Source organism: Vicugna pacos, chromosome 1 (genome assembly GCF_048564905.1).
Source record: "Vicugna pacos chromosome 1, VicPac4, whole genome shotgun sequence".
Lineage (NCBI taxonomy): Eukaryota > Metazoa > Chordata > Mammalia > Artiodactyla > Camelidae > Vicugna > Vicugna pacos.
In genome coordinates, this window is record NC_132987.1 from 14,269,332 (window position 1) to 14,284,247 (window position 14,916).

At 44.7% G+C, this 14,916-nt stretch overlaps 1 protein-coding gene and 1 long non-coding RNA gene across 3 annotated transcripts in view; one reads left to right on the top strand and one right to left on the bottom strand.

Moving 5' to 3' along the window:
• The window catches only part of LOC102544452 (serotransferrin), a 30,144-nt gene extending 19,864 nt beyond the window's left edge, over positions 1-10,280 (top strand). The window contains exons 13-17 of the mRNA XM_072954698.1: positions 64-208; positions 1,353-1,417; positions 4,856-5,040; positions 6,254-6,443; positions 10,087-10,280. Coding sequence (XP_072810799.1) covers positions 64-208; positions 1,353-1,417; positions 4,856-5,040; positions 6,254-6,443; positions 10,087-10,121 — 620 coding nt within the window. The 3' untranslated portion in view covers positions 10,122-10,280. The remainder of the gene's footprint in view (positions 1-63; positions 209-1,352; positions 1,418-4,855; positions 5,041-6,253; positions 6,444-10,086) is intronic.
• The window catches only part of LOC140691347 (uncharacterized), a 32,199-nt gene extending 17,345 nt beyond the window's left edge, over positions 1-14,854 (bottom strand). For both annotated transcript variants that reach the window (XR_012066983.1, XR_012066991.1), the window contains exons 1-3: positions 14,688-14,854; positions 10,066-10,239; positions 837-921 (exon numbers count right to left, since the gene is read on the bottom strand). This is a non-coding gene — a long non-coding RNA (uncharacterized lncRNA). The remainder of the gene's footprint in view (positions 1-836; positions 922-10,065; positions 10,240-14,687) is intronic.
• Positions 14,855-14,916: the final 62 nt, after the last annotated feature.

A 14,916-nucleotide genomic window follows, 5' to 3' on the forward strand; every position in this document is an offset into this window, starting at 1 on the left:
AAAAAAAAAAGGCCACTCCTATTGACTCAGGAAGAGCTGACTCCCTCTCATTCTCCTGCACAGATAAATTTTTCAGTTCAGGCTGTGCCCCTGGGTCTCAGAAAAACTCCAGCCTCTGTGCTCTGTGTATCGGCTCCGAAACGTCTCCGGGAAAGGAGTGTCTTCCCAACAACCATGAGCGATACTACGGCTATACAGGGGCTTTCAGGTGAGTCTTGTAACCTTCATGCAAATATAATAATAACCTCAGCCCTGACAAGATTCCTTTTGAGGAACTCAGGTGAGATTCTTACGTTCCCAGCCTGTTAGTCCTTCATGTTATGGTGCCACATTTACAGACATGTGTAGAGACCTGTGTGAAGGGGCATCCAGGTCCCTCAGGACACTGTCTCCGGACCTGTTGGTCATAGACAGCAAAGAGTGGCAATACGGTGCAGATGAGAAGTTCCCAACAGGGGGCGACTGGTTCCTCAGGGGACATTTGGCAGTGCCTGGAGATGTTTTTGATTATCAATAGGGTTGGGGGTGATACTGGCATTTAATTAGTAAAGGCGGCTCAACATTCTGCATGCAAAGGACAGCACCCTACAATAAAGAATTATCTGGCCCCAAATGTCACTAAGTGCCAAAGTGAGGAAACCTTGCTGTAGTTGAACAAACATAGGAGTCAACCGTCGGACTCATGCTCTTCTGTGCACCTCTGGGGGAAGCATGGAAATATGCAAAAGTAAAGTACATGATTTTTACATTCTGAGTCGCAGCTCTGTCTCATGGAGTCTTTATCATTTTTTAAAGAGACACCAGTGCACCTTATGACCGTATTACTTTTTACCTACCCTTTCTGACTCAGGCCTGTGTCACATAGCAGTTCATGAATCCATCAACTTCACGATGATGGTGGTATTATAACCGAACTTCTCACTAGGGAAGGAAAAAGCAAAGATTATCCCAATTCTCCAGTTAGAACCACCTTGTGAGTTAGAGTAAGTACAATTCACAGTCCACAAGTTTCCAATTTTGCAAGTAGACTGTGAATAAGGAATCACCTTGCTGGAAGATTGCCCTCCTAATGTCTGTGCTGATGCAAGGAAATGGATGCAGCTCTGTTGGAGAAACTGTGCCAGAATTTAGCATTTAGTGTGTAGAACTGAGACTGTATAACTGCAAAGTCTATCAGAGGTGCTGTTTCCTTTTTCTTTGTTACTTACCTCCATAATATGGAAGAATTAATGATAAAGTGGGAGTCACAGTTGCTACCAGATGGCCAGTGCTGGTTCTATAAGGTGATCTTCCTGAATGACAGAGGTGTCTCTGACCTCTTTTCTTCTCTCTCCCTATCTGGGACCCTGCAGATGTCTGGTTGAGAAGGGAGACGTGGCCTTTGTGAAAGACCAGACTGTCATGCAGAACACGAATGGTACGTGCACAACCCTTTGTTCCCGTAAATCAGGGTCACTGGTTCTCTTGTGTTCAAGATGTCTTTGTGGAAGTATTATGGACTTTGTCAGGGTCCAGAGCTCTGATTCTCAATCTGTCTGTTCAGTGAAGAGAAAAGCATTCTCCTGGGAAGGCAAAGTGGCAAGAACCATGGGGTTCCCAGTGGCTTTGACTCCCCTCCCAGGAGCCTTCCCACAGGTGCAGGCCCTGTGCCTCCTTTCCCCTAAATACTTCAGGGCACATTTCCTAAGAATGAGGGCTTTCTCTTACATACCCACATCACAATGACCACGATAGGAAGCTTATACTAATGTGGATTAAATACTCGTCATGTCCGTAGTCCCTATTCAAATTTTGTGAATTATCCCCCAAAGGTCCTTTATAACTATTGCCTGTATTTCCAGGCCCAATATATATTTAAATATACTACAGGTCCACTGAAAAAAAAAACAACACATAGACAGTGGCACCCCTGTAGGAATGAGCACCTAAGACCTTGGCTTCTAGAACCATTCTCCAATAGAAGGAACCAGGGCCCCCTGGAAAAATAGCTGATTCTGGGACAGGGGCAGGAAAAGTATACGATGAACTCAGAACATGATGCTGAAGCGCTCAGAGAGATGGGATGTGTCAGAGCACATAGAAGCCATTCTAAAGGCCCTCCACTAACCAAATCTGGGACATTTTGAGCATTAAAAGAAATAGTTTTAAGACATAATAACCCATTGAATAAAATAAGAACACATGAGTCCATCCTGATTAAACAAATGAGTATGAAGGGAAAGATCTTCCTTACGATAGAAAGCTAATTCTAGATGTAGAAATAATTATGAAGCTAAAATAACTACTATTTGGCAACCAATATAGTAATAACTGATTCAAGGAAGGACCTTCAGTGGGTACTAAACTAGCGGGTGAATATGTGAATATTAGATGGCTATGACATTAACAAACACGACAAAAACTTTTTGAAATGTTGGTAAGAATGAGCATTCCCATCTGTCCACTCTGTATCACTAGCTGCTTATAGCACCCCCTAGAGTCCAGGCGGTTATTACTTCCCTCCCTTCCTCATGCCCTTTACCCAACCTCATTTCGAATGAACTACTGCAGGACCAACTCCTCCAAGAAGCCTTCCCAGATGGCACACCCCATCCCACAACAGAATCTTCTGTCCACACTGCTTTTAATATCGAATTCATCACCTTCTGTAATAAACTGGCTACAGGGACGCTTGGAGTCCTTTTCGCCTCCTCTTATATTCCATCACCAGCCACAGTGTATGGTACACAGAAGTTGCTAAGTACGTACTTGAAGGAATATTGGTTTGGCTAATTTTTCATTCTTCCCTCTTGTTATTTTTGCCTTTTCCTTAAAGGGCTGTCCTTTTTCGGGCTACCTGAGTGTTACCCCAGACTGGTTCTTTGCCCCTACCCCGATTTCTTCTTGTACCCTTCTGAATAGGATCTCTATTTGCCCCTGGGGTCATTTTTATGTACAAAGTACACTGGCATTGCAACCTCAACTTGTAGGAATCCAAACTCCTCACCCTTCTCTCAAAACCCAATCCTCTTTACACAGCCTCTGCTCCTATGGAAGGGCTTCAATATATGCCCTGCCAGTCAAGCCTAGATTAGTCTCTTAGTTAGTATGTTTTTTGTTTCTTCAGAATATGTCTTCATTAAATCCTATGGTATGTTGTGATATGGAAGAGTCAGGATACAAAGGCATGTGGACTGTATGATCTAATTACGTAGATATGTGTCTGCATATTATACGAGGGTCTAGAAAAGAGACCAGAAGAAAGGCACCAACGTTGAAAGTGAATGCTGTGGGATTATAAGGGTTTCAAAGTTTTCTTCCTTCAACTATAGCATTTTACAAATAAGCCACAATAAACAAGCATTATTGTTATTGGAAAGAACATTTTTATCATGCCTTCCACATGCCCACTGCTCTTAACCCAGACCGAATCATCTCCCTTCTCATTTTTCCTAATTATCCTATTTCAGGCTGATGCATTAACACTGATTTCCATTCATAAGTCCCCAAAGACCCACTTTGCTTCCCACCTAAATGCTATACTCCATCCCACACTCGCCAGGGTGTGCGGGGCCTGGGCGTGTTCAGCCCAACTGCCCAAGATTCTGTCCCAGTGGGCTGCTCTCCCCCATCCATTAGAAATACCAGGCACCTACTGGTCCCTGCATCTTGCTAGAACCCGCCATCCTCCCACAGAAAAGCATTCCTTTCTCCTCTCAACCCTACGCATGTTACAGGACACACCTGAAACCTTGCCTTCTCCAGCTACCTTTCCCAGGTTAATGTGCTCTCATTGGGCTGGCTCCCCAGCTCCCATAGCATTTAGAGTGTGTTACAAATAAAAAATGTAAAATGTTATCATCTGTGCCCTGCATTTTTTCCTCTTGGTATGCATGCTATTTCAACTCCAATAAGACTGTGTCTTGCAGAGGGCTGAGAACATAGTATTGAATAAATGCTTAAATTGCTAAGTAGAATAGAATGGGTTTGGAGAGAATCAGGCCGGATTTCATTGGAAGGTGTTGAGGTAGAGGGACTAGTAAGAAAGGAAAGGAGAAATATTAGAAGGTGAGCAAAAGATGTGTGCAATTGCTGGTGGGGAGAGACTTTGGAGTTTTCTATTCAAACCGGAAGTGTCCACTTGAGGAGTATAGAAAAAGGGGTGTTTTTACCTTATATATAAATAAGTTTAAAATTTTGTGATAGCGAATTCATGTATTAGTTGCTCAAGTAAATGAAAAAATTAAATAAAAACTAAATTAAGAAAAAGACCACAATCCTGCATTTTAGGAGAGAAGCACAAATTGGGAAAACTTATTTGAGAATTGCCTCAGGAGGAAGGAGCTTAAACCCTGAGAATGGGTGAGATTCTCTTTTTTAGAGAGAATACAGAAACAATGAAGCAGAGGGCTGAGAACAGGAATATGGACCTGTACACACAGGGGCATGCGTGCATTGCACGCAGAGCTAGTATAAAGGAGCCCGGTTTCAAACACTGATCCACCTTCCAAAGGGGCATCTGGGGAGAGTTCTTTTGCTTGCTAGTGCCTGATGGTATAACACAGAGATTGTCAACCTGCTTAGAGGGTCACAGTCTTCCTACACTGGAGCATGAGGTCCAAATGCTTTGGGATTTAGTAGAAATGAAGATCTTTTTGAACATCATCCACAGAATGTGGCTCACTCTCCCCAGCTAGGTGGGCAGATTGGAAGGCATGGTTGCTGAGAATTCCTGGCAAATCTCTGCCTCTCCACATCACTGTAACCCCTGCTGGCTACTGGGTCCAGGCCCTCCACATGCCAGTGTGTTGGTCACATCCCTGCCCTGAGGGTGCCTTGATCAAAGCTGTCGCTGACCCACCTTTTCTGTACCCAGGAAGGAACACTGACGCGTGGGCAAAAGACCTGAAGCCAGAGAATTTTCAGCTGTTGTGCACTGATGGCACCAGGAAGTCTGTGGACGAGGCTGAGAGCTGCCACCTGGCCCAAGCCCCACATCATGCTGTGGTCTCACGGGAAGATAAGGCAGCTTGTGTTCGCAATGAGCTACTTAGCCAGCAGGTATGGACCAGCCAGGGCCTCCAACCCTTCCTTCCCCAGGTGGGTGTGGACTGTTTGGGAGAGTTCACAGCCAAGTGCCAGCCCACATTCCAGCATTCTTTTTCGGAAGGCAAGAATTGGAAGGGCATGGATTGTGGAACTGGGTCTCCCAGGCCTGGCTCCTCTCGTATCTTCTGCTCACCGACGGCCACACACCATCTAATGCACATTTCCCGGGTCTAAGCATCTCCCTTGCATCTGGGCTCTGACCTTGCTCTGTGGTACCCTCACATTCCCCTGCCTTTGCCTTTTTTTTTTTTAAATGAAGGTGACTGGTCCTGTTTCCCAGCCCTTCTTGATACGAGTCATGAAATGTAGACTGTGTTTCTCTTGCATAGGCAGACTGAGAACCATTCCAACAGGCAGAAAAACCCAGGAACCCTACCCTGAGGGAGCTTGTCCTCTGGGGGAACAACCAACCAGGGCTGGCCTTGTTGGGGAGGGGGCTGCCTGTGTGTTCTCATCCTCCCCCCGCAAACACCACCCACCCTCAGCGACAGCGTCCTGCCTGCTGATCCACCATCAGTTTTCTTTTCTTTTTTTGATTAAGATAGTATTCCTTTGTGAGTCCTCTTAAGGTAAATGATACTAATAATTAGCATTTAATAAACATTTCCTGGGTTCTAGACGGAATGCTAAACTTTTTGTAATTATTATTTCACTTATAATCTTAGAAGGCCTAGAGGAGTCAAGCCTTTATCAAGACAGGAACAAAGATGCAGTCAAACATGAACTTTCAGCAGCTACCTGTACCAGCCCTCACTGGGTGGCTTATATTTAATATCTTCTTTGATAATAATACTTAGAGGGGACACGTTTTTGTCCTCTCATTTCCTGGAAGCAGTCTCCAAGGCCATGGCCAACGAAGTGGGGAAGAGAGATCACAGAAGTCAGCAGAGGGTGGGTGGGAGGGGGGAGGGAGGGACTGTTCCCAGGAGATGGGGCCAAGATAGACCCCACAGAGGACTCTGGGGCCTCATGGAAGCATGGATTTGGGGTCCATAATTGTGTGAATGCCAGGTGAGGGATGTGGGAAGATCCTGGGACATCCTTTGCAGCCTCCCTTTCTTCCCAGGCTGGTTCCCGGCTCCTTTAGCCTCCTCCTCCAGCCCATCCTTGTGCTCCCAGCAGCTCTTTGTCACAGGTCCCCATGTGCTTTCTGTCCATTTGACAGCATGAATTTGGAAAAAATGGAAATGACTGCTCGGGCAGTTTTTGTATGTTCCAGTCAGAAACCAAGGACCTTCTGTTCAGAGATGACACCAAATGTTTGGCTACACTTCCGGACAAAACAACATATGAATCCTACTTAGGACATGCATATGTCACGGCTGTGTCTAACCTGAACCAATGTTCAAAATCAAGTGAGTAGAAGGAACAGCATGGGGAACCTGCAAAGCAAATACGGTTGGGGTTCTGGGTGCTGGACACAAAAGGAGGAGTGGGCTGTAGTCACCAAGAGATGACCAATGGACAAGAGAAATAATGAGGGAACAATGCAATCCCAGTGTGAATGAAAGGCTACTCGTATGCACAGATGGTTAAGGGGACATGGCTGAGGGCACTAAGGCAGTGAAATCTTGGACATGCAGAATTCCATGCTATTCCTAAAGAAAGGAAGAGAGTGATGCATCTATGCTCATGGCTCTCTCTAAACTCCTTTTTATACAGAGCTGCACTGTTTGAAATGGTAGCCTCTAGCTGCATGGGGCTATTTAAATTTATACTAATTAATATTAAACAAAATTTTAAATTTAGTTCCTCTGTCACATCAGCCATAATTTAAGTGTTCCACAGATACATGTGGCTCTACGTAGGAGACTAAAGAGAACATTCGCAGCATCGCAGAGTTCTTTTACATGGCACTGCTCCTGAGAGCTCGAACAATGATCAGTTCTGGTAACTCTAAAGTTGTCCTACACACTACAGGCATACCTCAGAGATTGTGTGGGTTCTGTTTCAGAACACTGCGATAAAACAAGTCACATGAAGTTTTTGGTTTCCCAGCGCATGTAAAAGTTATGTTTGCACTACACAAAAAGTGTGCAATGGCATTATGTCTAAACAATGTCTAACAATGTACGTATCTTAGTTAAAAATACTTCATTGCTAAAAAATGTTAACTATCATCTGAGCCTTTAGCGAGTCATAATCTTTTTGCTGGTGGAAGGTTTTGCTTCCATGTTCATGGCTGCTAAAGGACCAGGGGGGTGGTTGCCTAAGGCTGGAGTGGCTGTGGCAATTTCTTAAAATAAGACAACAATGAAGTTTGCCATGTCAGTTGACTGTTCCTTTCATGAACCATTTCTCTGTAGCATGTGTTGCTGTGTGATAGCATTTTAGCCACAGTAGAACTTCTTTCAAAATTGAGGTCAGTCTTCTCAAGCCCTGCCGCTGCTGTATCAAACAGGTTTACGTAATATTCTAAACCCTTTGTTGTCATTTCGACAATCTTCACAGCATCTTCACCAGGAGTAGACTCCATCTCAAGAAACCACTCTCTCTGCTCATCTATAAGCAGCAACTCCTCATCCATTAAAATTCTATCATGAGATTGCAGCAAGACAGTCACATCTTCAGGCTTCACTTCTAATTCTAGTCCTCTTGCTGTTTCTACTACATCTGCAGTTACTTCCTCCCCTGGAGTCTTGAACCCCTCAAAGTCATCTATGAGGGTTGGAATCAACTTCTTCCAAACCTGTTCATGTTGATATTCCAACCTCTCCCATGAATCAAAAATGTCCTTAATGGTGTCGAGAATGAGGAAGCCTTTCCAGAAGCTTTTCTGTTGACTGTGCCCAGATCCATCAGAGGAATCATTATCTATAGCAGCTATAGCTTTATGAAATGTATTTCTTAAATAATAAGACTTGAAAGTCGGAATGACTCCTTGATCCATGGACCGCAGAACGGGTGCTGTGTTGCAGGCATGACAACAGCATGAATCTCGCCGTCCCTCTCCATCAGAGCTCTTGGGTGATCAGGTGCACTGTCAGGGAGCAGTCATATTTTGAAAGGAATCTTTCTTTCTGAGCAGCAGGTCTCAAAAGTGGGCTTAAAATATCACTAAACCATGTTTTAAACAGATGTGCTGTCATCCAGGCTTTGTTCTTCCATTTCTAGAGCACACACAGAGTAGACTGAGCATAATTCTTTAGGGCTGTAGGACTCTCAGAACGCTAAATGGGCATTGGCGTCATCTTCAAGTCAACAGCTGCATTAGCCCCTAACAGGAGTGGCAGCCTGTCCTTTGAAGCTTTGAAGCCAGGCACTGACTCCTCCTCTCTAGCTATGAAAGTCCTTGATGGCGTCTCCTTCCATTTAAGGCTGTTCCATCAACATCGAAAATCTGTCCTTTAGTGTAGCCACCTTCACTGACTACCTTGGCGAGGTCTTCTGGAGAACTTGCTGCAGCTTCTGTATCAGCACCCGTTACTTCACCTCGCACTTTTATGTTATGGAGACGGCTTCTCTCCTTAAACCTCGTGAACCAACCTCTGCAAACTTTTCTTCTGCAGCTTCCTCGCCTCTCTCGGCCTTCACAGAAGTGAAGAGAGTTCAGGCCTTGCTGTGGATTAGGCTTTGGCTTAAAGGAATGTTATGGCTGGTTTCATCTTTTATCCAGACTGCTAAAACTTTCTCCATATCAGCTATAAGGCTGTTTCGCTTTCTTATCATTTCTGTGTTCACTGGAGTAGTATTTTTAATTTCCTCTAAGAACTTTTCCTTTGCATTCATAACTTGGCTAACTGTTTGGCACAAGAGGCGTATCTTGGTTTTCGACATGCCTTCGTCACTGAGCTTAATCATTTCTAGCTTTCGATTTAAAGTGAGACTTGTGTGACTCTTCCCTTCACTTGAACGCTTAGAGGCCATTGTAGGGCTATTCACTGGCTTAATTTCAATACTGTTGTGTTGGTGGAGCAGCCAAAACACACACAGCATCTATCGATTAAGTTTGCTGTCTTAATGGGCATGGCTGGTGGGGCCCCAAAATAGTTTAACAACAGTGACATCAAAGATCACTGATCACAGATCACCATAATAATAATGAAAAAGCCTGAACTATTTCAAGAATTACCAAAATGTGACACAGAGACATGAAGTGAGCAAATGCTATTGGAAAAATGGCGCCAATAGACTTACTGGACACACGGCTGCCACAAACCATCAATTTGTTAAAAAAAAACAACACAATATCTGTGAAGCGCAATAAAGGAAAACACAATAAAATGAGATGTGCCTGAACTCATCTAGGACATCAGTTTTCTAAGAGTTAGAAGACGGTGAAACACACATCATTTCATCAAGTGGAATCATTTGGAAGACGTGGGAGAATACCGTGTAGCTATAGGGCGAGTATTCTTCGGCTGCAGAGTCCAGGTCCATGAGCCACGGTCCTTAAGATACTGATTCCCAGGCCCTGGGGATACTGATTCAGCAAGTCTATGGCAGGTTCAGGGTTTCTGCATTTTAACAGCTGTCCACATAATTCTAGTGTAAGGAACATGCTTGTCCATGGCCACTGTTGTGAGCACCCCAGTTATATTTACCTAACTATATCGTCCGTGATGGGGGAGACTCTGACTCTGCTGGACCCTGCTCCATCCCCAGCCCCTAGCATGGAAGCCGACACGTGCTGGGTGCTTAGCGCATCTCCTTATGTTAGTTCCTCACCTGACTAAAGAAGAGGTCAGAGAGGAGTCCTCCTAGGTTCCTTCCAGCCACATGGACTCAGGTGTGGGAGCCCCATTCATAAGACACAAGGTGGGGGATGATGTGGGGCAGGGAAATCATGTCACCATCCTTGGTGTGGGGCCCGGTGTTGGTACAGGGGCTGCGCAGGGAGGAGGAGGAGGCCACTGGGGGAATGGCCATGTCCACCCATCAGAAGAGCAGGGCAACAGGTCTGAGTACCTTTTTATCAGGCTTAACTGTTAATTCACTCAACAGAAAATAAATACAGGTAGATTTTAACTGTCCTACCTCTCTGCTTTGCCCCCACAGAACTCCTGGAAGCCTGCACTTTCCACAGAGATTAAAATCCAAGACTGGGGGCCACCACCTGCTGGAGATGGGAGCTCATATGACGCATATGCTTCCCCCTGGGTTTGCTGGCTCGAGTGGTTTGGTTGCCTTCACAGTTTGGTGGTGGTACCTCTGCAGGACAAAAAAATAAATAAAAATTATTATTGGTTTTATCTTTTTAAAATTTCATTTTTTCCTAAATGTTTGGTCTGAAAGAATTTCTTTAATCTGACTAAACACACGTGCAACTAGCTCTTCCTTCAGAGCTCAAGATCCGTCTGCACTTTGCCACAGCCACACCTTCTGGGTACAGTCCCAGTTGCAATTCTTTCTAAAAGGGATCTGCATGGTCATTATAATATCATTATAGTAGAATCAATTGCACATGGCTGTGCGTGTGTTTGTGTGTGTGTGTGTGTGTGTATGTGTGTGTGTTGCTAGGAAGGGGCAGGAAGGGGGATGTGGGGTGAGTATTGAGATGGGGTGCTCAAGGCAGTAGAGGAAAAGAATACAGATTTAAATATTTAAAAAATATTTTTAATACATTTCATCAAATATACTTGAAGCCCTGACCCTTAAGGCTTGGAAAAGTGAATCACTGGAAATTCTTCTTGCTAAAAATCATCCTGGACCCCGATTCCCACAGCAGCCACTGCCCCATCTCCTCCCCTTCTGAGTGGAGCTCCTGAAAGGTGGAGCCTCTTTCTGTCCACACCTCACTTGTTGTTAAAGGCTGAACACACAGAAATCAGCCTTCTGCTCTACTCACTCCCCCGCAGCTACGCTGGTCAAGGTCACCATCCACCTGCCAGCTGTGAAAACCAATTTCAGTTCTTTTATCCCGGAGTCTGTTGACACTGTTCACCCTTCCTTGGAACTCACCCCAGCTTCGCTGAGGTGGCAGCTCTCTGCTTTGGTGCCTACCTCTCTGTCCATTTGTGGTCTTACTGTGGGTTCATCCTACCAGTTCTGGAATCGCAGGGTAATCTTCCTGGGGTCCTTCTCTTGATCCAGTGCTCTTCTCACTTTCCAAACCCTCCCTAAGGAATGAGAATGCCTCCTGGGCATCTATATCTATAGTTCTGATCCCTGCCTCCAGTGTCTCACACTCATACCTCCTCCTTCCTGGGCATCGATACTGTAGAGTTCTCACAGAAATCCAAAGTCCAACAAATAAAAAGCGAGGTGATCATCTTGCCTCTTCCCTCTCCTGCCTCCCTAATCCAACTGTTGTTTCCATGTGTTTCATATCAGTTAAAGATATGGTCTGCTACCCACTCACAGGAGTCGTAAACCGAGGAGTCAAATTTCAATTCACTATTTTCCCTCTTTCCACATCCAATGTCAGCAAGCGCTGTTGAATGTGTCTTCTAAACAACTCTGCGGTTTGCCCCTTCATTCCCTAATTCCTACCACAGCCTCAATTTACACTCAGGGGCAGAGCTGCAGGTAGGGGGTTTCTGGACCCAAAAGTCCCCATCTCTCAACTTTCTAGTATCCAAGGAAACAGACCGTGGGTCCACTTAGCAGTCCAGACCTAATGTTCACATTTTCACACACAGCCCTGTTTTTCTTTGAGCCTAGCAACACTTGACTTTATGCAATATCCACCCAAACTCCATCCTCACCCTAAATTCTATGATAACTCTTTCTTTTCCTTTGTTTGGTGAGATGCCCCACCATTCCTCTGGCATTCGGTCTGTCTTACTGCAATGAGTCAACAAATCTAATTTTATCGGCATTGCACTGCGTACCTACTATGATCCAGGCACTGCTCTCGGGACTGTGAACACAGCAATGTATATTATAGTCTCTGAAAATAATTTCTGTTCATTTTTATTTATTCCTCCCATTAGACTGCCTTCCTGTCAGTACATCTGTACAGAGAAATGTCTGCAATCATGTTCACCAGACCCTATAGGTATAAAAACTAAGGTGATTTGTGGCTTTCTTCTTTCATCTTTCATTACTACTTGAGTTTTTAATATAGTAAACATGTCTCATTTTAATTCTTTTTTTTTAATGCTCTATTTTTTCAAAGAAACAGAGTTAAAGAGATAAACCAGGATAGGAGAGTCACATGATTGGTGTCCCTGAGTCTGAGATAGGCTCTGTTTTGTGATTTGGAGCTACTGGGTACAGAAGAGGGAAAATGTATCCAGTGAATGAGCCATTTTAACTAGTGGAAGAGAAGGAAAAATTATCTGTATTGGTTTTGCTGTAACTCTCCACCTGCTGTTAGAAGCAGGGAGCAGAGCACGTTCAGCCAGCAGCAGTCAGTATCTGGGAGTCCTTCTTTCACACTCGTCCCCATAGAGCCCCCGGGGGGCTGTGGAACCCTCAGGGTGGAGATGTGAGAGGACAGGAAGCTGCTGACACCATCCTCTCCTGCTCTCCATCCTGATCATGGTGGCACCACCTCCTCACTCGAATGTGGAAGGTGTGCACATTTCTTCTGACTTCATAACACCCAGGAAACAAACTGAAAAAACAATATGACCCTGTCTTATCATATCAAACCCTTCCTTCTTCATGCCCAAATTTCACTGCAAAACATAGCACTTGTCCACTCACAGAGCTCTGACTACAAATCCTTATGCAGTCAGCCCAGTTACAGCAGGTGTTCTCCATGTCTGGTCCTTCCCCTCTTCCCTGCATTTTTAGTCCCTAAGAGAAGTTATAAAGGAGCTGTGTGTGCACGCGTGTGTGTGTGTGTGTGTGTGTGTGTGTGTGTGTGTGTGTGTGTGTTGGGTGGGGGATACAGAGCAGGGATCGGGACCATAAGAAAGAAAAGAAATAGAATGTGGTAAGATTACTGTCAGTTCTGATACTTTTAATTGATAATGCTAATTTAAAATATAGTAGTTGGTTTACTCCCTTTAACCTCACATCCTAAACATCCTTCCCTGATCTGGAGTCCCTGTTGCCCACCTTTATCAACAAAATGCCTGGAAAATGAATTGTGCTGTGTCAGAGCGTATAAAGGCGCCTAACTGCCTGGGATCACCAGGTGGGTTACTTAACCCCCATCTCAGTTTGCCTTCAGTAAAACTAGGATAGTGGGTCATTGTGAGGATTATACACATTAATAAAGTATTTAGAACAATGCCTGGAACTAGCAAGCACTCATTAACATTAGTAATTAATCTCATGATCCACCCTTTTCTCTACCTCCTACAGTCTTGCTTCCATAACCCTCCTCCCAATCCTCACCCTGATGTTTCCCCTGAGCCCACTTTCATTCAAGCCTCATCATCTGTTGCAGAGATGCTGCTGACTATTTCCAGGACGTATTTTACTCCTGTGTCACTGACTCTCCCTTCTTAGGCTTCTTGGTGTGGTCCCCTCTCCTCCTCACTCTTCGTGAGCTCCATGATTTAATGACCACTTGTTTACATATGACTCCCAAGTGAAAATAGCACCTACTGCTGAAACCTCACATTTGTTCACTGTATCACCTGCTTGATATACGATTTTAGATTCCCCAGAGTCACTGGAAACTCCACATACACAAAAGAGAGGTGATTTTCATCCTTGCTCTGCTCCCAGCTCCAAAGTCCCTCTAACTGAATTCTCTAATTTATGTTAAGCACTTTGATCTTCCCAGTAATGCACACCAATTGCTTCAGATGCAGTCTTGATAACTCTCTTTCTTCTTAACTCGGCATATCCAGTTAATCACCAAATCCTATATATTTTCCTTCTAAATATCTCTCATAGCTGTGGCTGCCTTTCCACACTTACCTCTGTCCCTGGCTCAGCCCCTGTGCCTCATTTGTCAAAATACAGCAATAGTCTCCAGCTAGTCTCCCTACCCCCAGTCTTTTTTCTCTCAAACCACAGCTCTCCATTGATCTGACAATCATCAATCTCACCTCCAACCGAAAATTCTTACTGCATTCTGGATAAGGCCTAGGTTCCTCAGCATAGCACACATTCCCTTCAGGCCTGGTTTTTGCCAACATTTCCTGTTTCATCTTCTGCCACTTCTGCTGCAAAGACACCTGCTAATGACAGAGACTGAAAACCGGCAGAGCCCCTAGGCTGGCCACTTCTGACCCGATGAGGTGTTTTATTTGGGCCACAAGTTCTTATTATTTGCTGAAATTTGAAAAGTGGGAAATTTCCCTTAAAAACCTTTCTTTCTGGCTTATCTTGAAAAACTGAAGAACTGGCCACCGTGGTCCCACATACCTGCCTGGCAGAGTGGTGGCTGCCTCCTTTGGGCAGGAGTGACAGCTGCAGTTTTCAATCATCCCCACCCCTCCTATGGATTTTCCTGGCTGCTTCCCTTAATGTAGGTATTTCAGTTGCAGCCCTAGATTTACAGTGTGGGGACATCAAATTGCTCACTTTCTTCTGCACAGAGCACCCTTTTTTCTGTCACGCCTGAAGAGGCTAACGGATCCTTCTTGGCTCAGTTCCTGGCATTTTTCTCCAGGAACTGTTCTCTGAACCTACGATGGACTAAGCGTTCCTTCTTGCATTCTCAAATCGCTACTTACATCCTCTGTCACCCCGTGCCACATTATATTCAGATGAAATGTTTGTGTAATGCTTGAGTTCCTCATAAGACTCACCTCCCAAATGGAGCGACTGGAAATCCTCAATAAAGATTTCTTGAGTCATTCATTTTATTCACCCATCATTTTGTCAAGAACCATGAAGAGAGCGGCGACATTTGACTCACACACCTGTGGCTGGCTGCCCAGACTTTCGGCGGAAGCCCGAAGTCCAAGAGAACTACAACTCCCATCAGGACCTTCGGGATTCCGGCCTCTGAAGGAGGAAATACAATTTAGGAACTAC